Source organism: Cannabis sativa, chromosome 2 (assembly GCF_029168945.1).
Source record: "Cannabis sativa cultivar Pink pepper isolate KNU-18-1 chromosome 2, ASM2916894v1, whole genome shotgun sequence".
Classification (NCBI taxonomy): domain Eukaryota; kingdom Viridiplantae; phylum Streptophyta; class Magnoliopsida; order Rosales; family Cannabaceae; genus Cannabis; species Cannabis sativa.
The window spans coordinates 51,694,248-51,703,144 of NC_083602.1; the positions used below are offsets into that span (position 1 = coordinate 51,694,248).

The 8,897-nt window shown below is 36.4% G+C and overlaps 1 protein-coding gene across 2 annotated transcripts; it reads left to right on the plus strand.

The window, feature by feature from the left end:
- Nucleotides 1-5,515: 5,515 nt before the first annotated feature.
- LOC115721308 (pentatricopeptide repeat-containing protein At5g65560) lies at nt 5,516-8,897 on the plus strand. Of its 2 annotated transcripts, none has more exons than XM_030650582.2 (2): nt 5,516-5,689; nt 6,252-8,897. In XM_030650582.2, the coding sequence occupies exon 2, from the start codon at nt 6,284-6,286 to the stop codon at nt 8,459-8,461; it is 2,178 nt and encodes a 725-aa protein (XP_030506442.2). In that variant the 5' UTR covers nt 5,516-5,689; nt 6,252-6,283; the 3' UTR covers nt 8,462-8,897. The 2 variants fall into 2 exon arrangements, with proteins under 2 accessions (XP_030506442.2, XP_030506443.2); XM_030650583.2 differs by having other exon boundaries at nt 5,652-5,778.

Consider the following 8,897-nt stretch of genomic DNA (forward strand, 5'->3'; position numbering starts at 1 on the left):
CTCTTTAAGACGTTCGCGGCACTGCCCAGGAGTGTGCAAGCAGTCGGAAATTGCCGGTCGTCCCCAGGATAAAACAGCCCAGTCGTTGCACTGTATCGGAACCCCACTGCACTGTAGAGCACCGTCGAATACACCCAAAAAATTTGATATCGTAGATGGAATTTTAATTTTATGAAAACTGTGTTTTTCAGATACGAAATAGATGCTTTCTTCCCATCAGTTCAATCGCATTATATAGGCGAATGGATTGAATAAACATAACGGGAAGAATAACGTTTTCTGAAGTGGGGTGAGTTGGTTTTTTTGAACGTGTCCCGTTAACTGATACGACTAAGTAATCAGTTTAATTAAACACGTTTCTTAATTAAATTAATAAATAAAAAATAATTATTTTATTAAATAATTTTTCTGTAAAAAATAATATAGTGTCACACCACACCAAACCAACCCGGCCCGGCCCGGCCCGGCCCGGATCGGACGGACGGACGGCGCGCGCGGGCGTGTGTGGTGGGTCAAGTGTGTGTGTCCTCACCCATTCGCACAAAACTGGGTACCCCTTGGGGCCCAAACCCAAATGCCAAAGTTGCACTCTTTATACCCTTGTAAATGAGGGTTCATATCCCATGTGAGACTCTTTCCAACTCACACACACTAAGACACTTATATATTTTGTTAAAATATTCACAACATTTCCAACAATCTCCCACTTGAATTTTTTAAAAAATATTTCCATCTACTAGTATCATTCAACAATAAGATTGAGCATAAACAAAGGTATCTTTCGATTTGAACCTCTGCGTAGTGAATACGATTTAGATTTTACTAGAGTGACCGTAGTCTTGAACTCTATCTCTAACATTGTACCACGCAACAACCTTTTCAGGGGTGTAATCAAAAGCCCGTGTGTTAATGGCCATGCACGTCTATCCCAGTATAGTGAACGCTCTAGAAATTTTGCCCAAAATTTCATAGGAAGCGGCCCCACTCCCACATTCACATAGGTGAGTCTATCAAGAGTACTCCCGTAGCTCGGTACTCCACTCCACTTGGAGTATAGATCTCATTAAGAGTTTCTATTAACTCAACCTTAAATCGCTTCAGGAATTCATGCTTCTCTTTTCGTATAATTATAGCATGATCTCACTTTTATCACTTCATAACTTGTTATTACCCATTGAACCTATTTCTTGGGATCTCCAGTCTATAGGTCGGGTTGCCATTATGAGTGATTCATCAATCTAAGGGCAACAGTCCCATTCCTTTCGATGTTTTAAGGACTTTCTCTCTAGCTAAGCCTTTCGTCAAAGGATCAGCCAAGTTATCATCAGTGCGTACATGATCCACTCTAACAGCTCCTGTTGAGAGAAACTCTCTAACAGTGCTGTGCTTACGACGTATTTGTCGTCTCTTACCGTTGTAGTAATCGCAATGTGGGATTTGTACTTTTGCAATAGCCGCGGTACTATCGCAATGGATCAACACAGCTGGAATAGGTTTTTCCCATAAAGGAATCTCAGCTAGCAGGCTTCTCAGCCAACCTGCTTCTTCACTAGCAGTAGCTAGTGCTATCATTTCAGACTCCATTGTAGATTGAGCCAGAATAGTCTGTTTCTTAGATTTCCATGAAACAGCTCCACCAGCTATGCTAAAAATATAGCCACTGGTTGCCTTGGAGTCATCTGATAAAGTGTTCCAGTCAGCATCACTGTACCCCTCAAGTACAGCTGGAAACTTTTGATAATGTAATCCAAGAGTCAATGTTCTTTTGAGGTATCTCATGACCCTCTCTATAGCATTCCAATGCTCTGCACTAGGTCTACTAGTAAACCTGCATAGTAATCCCACGACATAGGCAATGTCGGGTCTAGTACAATCAGTGGCATACCGAAGATTGCTAATGATGCTCGCATATTCAGATTGCCTTACACCATCACCAGTGTTCTTAAATAATTTTACACTGGGATCATATGGTGTACAAGCAGGTTTACAGTTAAAGTAATTATATTTCTTTAAGATCTTCTCAATGTAGTGAGATTGATCCAAAGAAATTCCCTTTTCAGTCCTAGTGATCTGTATACCAAGGATTACATTCGCTTCACCTAGATCTTTCATGTCAAAATTTTCACATAACAAAGATTTCACATTGTTCACGACATGAATATTAGATCCAAAAATTAGCAAGTCATCCACATATAAACAAATAATGGTACACACATTATTTTCAGATTTATAGTAAATGCATTTGTCACTTTCATTTACTTTAAAGCCATGTGAGATGACAAGATTATCAAATTTTTCATGCCATTGCTTAGGTGCCTGTTTCAAACCATACAAAGATTTATCTAATTTACACACTTTATGTTCTTGACCAGGAACAACAAAACCTTCAGGTTGGTCCATGTAAATCTCTTCTTCTAATTCACCATTCAAGAAAGCAGTTTTAACATCCATTTGGTGCACAACAAGATTATGAATAGCAGCAAGAGCAAAAAGCACACGAATAAATGTAATTCTAGTAACAGGTGAAAATGTATCAAAGAAATCTACATTTTCTCTTTGTCTAAACCCTTTGGCAACAAGTCGTGCCTTGTACTTTTCAACAGTACCATCGGGTCTTAATTTCTTTTTAAGAATCCACTTACAACCTATTGTCTTACAACCTGGTGGTAACACAACTAAATGCCAAGTTCCATTTGACTCAAGAGAGTAGGGGTGTTCAATAAAATTTACAAACCGCCCAACCCGAATAAACCGCCCAAACCAAACCGAATAAACCGACAAAAAATACAACCCGAAATAATATAATGAAAATCCAACCCGCCCAATGAATATATTGGGTGGTTTACAAATTATTCTAAACCGCCCAATTAACCCGAATAAACCGAATTAAACCGATTTATATATTTTTTAATAAAAGTGTATATCTTATATTATATAAATTACATTTATTAGTTAAATTATTTTGTATTTAAAGTTTGGACAGTTTAATTTTTAACTTAAAACTTAGATTTTATAGTTAATAATTTTTAATGTATTTGGATATTGAAGTTAAAGTTTAAAATCTACACCATATTATCACTTTTTTTTTTATATTATTTTATTCAATTATTTTATGTTTACTCAATTATATTTATCTTATATTAAAGTTCTTAAAATTAATTTAAACTATAGCATTATTTAGCTTGGAATATAAATAATATATTTTTATTTTTTTAACTTTTTTATTACTTGAATTCTAGAAACTAACAATAATAATCATAAAAAAAAAAAATGAAGAACGGTTTGGGCCAGGTGCTTAACCCGACCAAACTGACAAAATCATTGGGCGGGTTGAACTTTTTCTAAATTTTCATTGGGCGGGTTACGATTAAATTTTTACAACCCGATATTTATATTGGGTTAATAAAAATATGCTATAACCCGACTAAACCGACCGACGTACACCCCTACAAGAGAGTCCATTTCATCATTAATAGCTTCATTCCATAAATCAGCATCTAGTGAAGTCAAGGCTTCTTGGAGGTTAGAAGGATCCTCCTCTAGAGTATATGCACAAAAATCAGAACCAAAATCTTTGGTAATTCTAGCTCTTTTACTTCTTCTAGGTTCAGTTTCTATACCCTTTTCATGCTCGTTATCCCTAAAAGCAGTCATGTTACTAGATGATGCACCCCCACTATTTCTCAATTTAAATGGAAATCTATGTTCGAAAAAATCAGCATCATTAGATTCCAAAATAGTATGCGCTTTTAAATCATAAAATCTATATGCTTTACTATTAACAGCATATCCAATAAAAACACATTCATATGCTCTACTAGCCAATTTAATTCTCTTAGGATCAGGAATTCTAACATATGCCAAACAACCCCAAGTTTTAAAATATGAGATATTGGGTTGTTTATTTTTCAAACTTTCATATGGAGAAATTTTCCTTTTAGATTTAGGAACTCTATTAAGCACATAACATACAGTTAATAAAATTTCTCCCCACCAATGAGAAGCAGCACCCGAATTCAATAAAATAGCAACAACAGATTCAGTAAGAGTTCTATTTTTTCTTTCAGCTTTGCCATTCATTTCAGGTGAATAAGGTGCAGTCTTATCGTGTATGATTCCATGTGAGTTATAGAATTCAATAAAAGCAGTAGAATCATATTCAGTGCCTCTATCGCTACGAAACTTCTTGATTTTTCTACTAAGTTGATTTTCAATTTCAGCCACAAATATCTTAAACATATCAAGAGCTTCACTTTTATTTTTCATTAAATACACATAGGTAAAGTCAGAACAATCATCAATAAAAGTGATAAAGTAGCATTTACCATTTCTAGTCAAAGTTCCATCAAGTTCACAAATATCAGAATGGATTAAATCTAGAGGCTCGGTTTCTTTTTCTAACACAGATTTATGTGGTGTTTTAGTAATCTTGGCTTGGCTACAAAATTCGCATTTTTCAAAGTCATTTAAAGATAATTTAGGAATTAGGCCTAAACTACTCATGTTCTTGATTATGCGTTTATTTACGTGACAAAGTCTAGCATGCCAAGTATTAAAAGAACACAACATATAAGCAGAAGCATTAACTTTATTTAATTGAACATTCAATTTAAACATTCCCTCAGTTGCATACCCCTTCCCTACAAATATCCCATTCTTAGTTAAAGTAAACAAATCAGCTCCTATAGTCTGAGTGAACCCCGCCTTGTTGAGAAGGTAGCCCGAGACCAAATTCTTCCTCATCTCTGGAGTGTGCATCACATCTTTTAGAATCACAGTTCTTCCAGAGGTGAAGTTCAATTCCACATTTCCAGTACCAGCAACTATAGTGGTGTGAGAGTCACCCAACAACACTTTCTGATCCTCAGTAGCAGCAACATATGTTTTAAACATATTTCTATCATAGCAGACACGGCGAGAAGCGCCAGTATCTACCCACCACCCTTCAGATCCACCAATAAGGTTGATCTCTGAAATCATAGCTGTAAAAGGCAGCTCTTCTGTCAGGTTAGCCTGCGGAGCAGAACTAGGCCTGTTCTTACACTTTCGTGCCATATGACCTGGCTTGTTACAGTTGTAACACATGAACAAACCAGAGTCATTTCTATTAGGGGGTGGTTGCTGCCTGTTATTATGGTTCCTTTGATGGTTCCAATTCTGATTGTTGTTATTGGTTCGAGGTTGATTGTTGCGGTTTGGATTCGCTTTGCGATTCTGATTCTTAAAGTTTTTCCCATTGGGTTTCAGAACAGTGGATCTTTTATTAGTGTTGTTGTTGTTTCCAACAACAAGCACCTCTTCCTTTTGGTCTTGTTTTCGAGCTTCCTCCTCAATTCGAAGACGACTGATCAGACTTTCCAAATGCCAAAGTTGCACTCTTTATACCCTTGTAAATGAAGGTTCATATCCTATGTGGGACTCTTTCCAACTCACACACACTAAAGACACTTATATATATATTTTGTTAAAATATTCACAACATTTCCAACAATTATCATTTGTGAAAAACAATATGCTTTTCCTACATCGAACCCCTAAACCATTTTCACTGTTTCAGTCGCTCCGCCTCCCGCCTCCGCAGCTCGCCACTTCTCCGGTGTCTCTCTTTCTCCTCCAGTGGCCTGCTCTCTCTCCGCAGCTCGGCGCTCCTCCGGTGGTCTGCCCTCTCTCTCTCCGAGCCTCTCAAATAGTGAGTCTCTCTCTCACTCTCAGTTGTTCACATCTCCGGTAGCTATGGAGTTGTTCACTTGTTCTCCTTTGGTGGCTTTGCAATTAAATGTATAAAATCATTTCATTTCTGGGTTTTCTGGTAGATTTTTGTTCAAAGGTTTTTGGTAGCTGTGGACCCTTTTCAAATTTTGAAAGTATATATAAAAAAGTATATTTAGTATACATACACACACATATATATATCTAACTGATAATCACTAAAATCCCAGAGAGAAACAAGTGTACTGTTGAATTATGAGTTTTTGGAAGCATATTTATGAGCAATGAGGAATAAACAAGGGATTGGTATTGACTTTTGAAAGACCAATGTTTTCCGTATGATGTTTGCATGGTATACAAGTATAAAAATCTAAATCAAGCAGCAAAACTACATGTAAATAATGTATTTATATATGTATCAGCAGCTTTTTGTGTATGTATAATAACATATTTGAATTAGTGTTGTTCTCTGTACAATAACGTTTCTTAGAATATTTGTTTTATTTCGACATTGATGATATTGGTTTTATCTTTTTCCTCAGAAAGTAGTCCAAATGGTTCATGAAACTCATCCATGGCTGTAAAGGTATCGTCTTTAGCATTTTCTAAGAGATTACCCATCTGGGTTATTTCAAGTGCAAACATTTCGTCAGTTTCCTATGCCAGTTCAGCTGAAATTTTCCCTGAAACCAACCCGCCAAATTCATTTGATTTCAAACAAAATATTCAGTTTTTGAGGAATGAACTTGTTCCGGATAGCTTAATCCGGGTTTTAGATGGTACAAATGATTTGAGTTCAGCTGTAAAGATATTCAAATGGGCTTCTCTCCAAAATCGGTTTTTTCATACGGCAGATACGTATTTTCAGATTATTCTTAAGCTGGGTTTGGCTGGGCATATTCAGGAAATGGAGGGGTTCTGTCAAAATATGGTAAGAGATAGAATTCCAGGTACTGAAGAGGCTTTTTCAGCATTGATTAATGAGTTTGTTAAACATAGTAAGCTGAGTGAAGCGAAAGTGGCTCTTGTCAATATGAGTTTAGGTGGCCATAATCCCTCAATTGAGACATTTAATGCTTTAATGGGTGCTTTAGTGAAAACCAAGAGAGATTTTCATGATGTACTGTTTGTGTATAAAGAGATGGTGAAGTCAGGAGTCTTGCCAACTATTGACACTTTAAATTTTTTGTTAGAGGTGTTGGTTGATACTGACCGCCTAGAAATTGCATTGGATCAGTTTAAGAGGATGAACAAGAAAGGTTGTCTTCCAAATGCAAGATCCTTTGAGATTACTATAAAGGGTCTTATTGCCAAAAATAGAGTGGATGAAGCTGTTAAAACATTGTATGAAATGTTTGAATCTGAGTGTCATCCTGATTTAAGCTTTTTTAGTTGTACAATACCGTTGTTTTGTCAGGAAAACAGACCAAATGAGGGAATCAAGTTATTCAGAATGATGAAAGATTCTAACTTTGTGCCGGATTTGTCAACTTATACAGTCTTAATTAAGTGTTTATGTGAAGATCTTTTGTTCGATGAGGTAGTCTCTCTTCTTGAAGAAGCAACAGAAATTGGATCAGAACTGCCTACTGATGTGGTTGTTGATGTAATCAACATGTTTTGTAAATTAGAGAAAGTAAATGAGGCTATAAAATTCTTAGAAGATAGTCATATTCTTGAAACTTCTCCATATAATGCATTACTTGCAGGTTGCTATGGGACTGGTAAACTGTCTACAGCAAAAGATGTTCTATGTAAAATGTCTGAGAGAGATATAGACGATTGTGATTCTTGGAACATTCTTATCAGACATGTGTGTGAGCAAGAAGGGATCAAGAAAGCCTCTGAGCTTGTTGGTAGAATGGTTGTATCTTCTTTTACTCCTAATTGTGACACTTACTCATCTTTAGTTTTCGGAAACTGCAAATTGAGCAAGTACAATGATGCTATGGAATTGTTTTATAAGATTAAGGCCAAATGCTGGGTTTTAGATACCGTATCTTACGCTAAGCTAGTTGAAGGCCTTTGCAGCCTTGGACGGATTCAAGAGGCTGCTGAAGTTTTCTCTTACATGTCTAATAAGGGATGCTCTCTTCAGTCATCTTCATTTAATATGTTGATTAAGGGTGTTTGTGACACTGGGCATCTCACCGAAGCTTTAAGGCTACGCCAATTAGCTTACTATTCAGGTACTTCTTGTACAAGTTCAACTTATACGATGATTATGCGTGGTTTGTTGACAGTAAACAAACCAAGAGATGTCTCAGTAGTCTTCTCACAGATGCTGGTAGAGGGTATTAATCTCGACTTGGAAGCGTACTGCATCCTCATAGTGAGCATGGATTTGCAGCATCAAATAAAGAATTGTACATTGCTTTTCAATATGATGATTAATGAAGGCCTTGTACCTGATTCAGAAAGACTTCTTCATATGCTGTCTTGTATAGCCAACCAATGTCAGTTGTCTATGGTTTTATGTTCGATCAATAAACTTATATGCAGAGAAGAAATCAATGCATCGATATTCAATATTCTGATTAATGGACTGTGGAAAGAGGGTAATAAAAGAGAGGCCAATCGGATATTGGATTTGATGTTGGAAAAGGGTTTGGTCCCTGATGCTAAGACTCATGGATTGTTGGTTGGTACTAATGGTAGAGAAGATATGTATAGCGAGGCGCCGAGCTATGGGAATTCTGCTACACAAGACACTGTCAGCAACATACTAGTTGAAGGCTTAGAAAACATGTGATACCTGCTGCTGCTGCTGGAAAAAGATTTGTCTCCCAACTGGTTTGTATGCGATGGAAGCTTGTTTTTGAGCTATTTTTGTGGACATGGCAGAAGCCGTTGGCGGGTATTATGCAATGTGTAGCAATTGTGATGTGAGGTTAGGCTGCCTTGTTTGCTTGGTTATGTTGAAGCTTCTTCATTATAAATTAAAATGTTACTTTGTATCTAGAAAGAGCAATTTTTGTATGATGTTTGTATACTTTTTTTTTTATAAAAAAAAATGATGTTTGTATATGCTGGGATTAAACTCACTTAACCCCACCTTTCTTTCAGGGAAAAAAAAAAACTCACTTAACTCTTGTCAAGTCAATAGGTTGATCTTAATTCTATCCTTTTTCTTCTTTATATAGAACTATTTTCAAAGATACCCTATGGTGAATTCCTCCTGTTCTAAA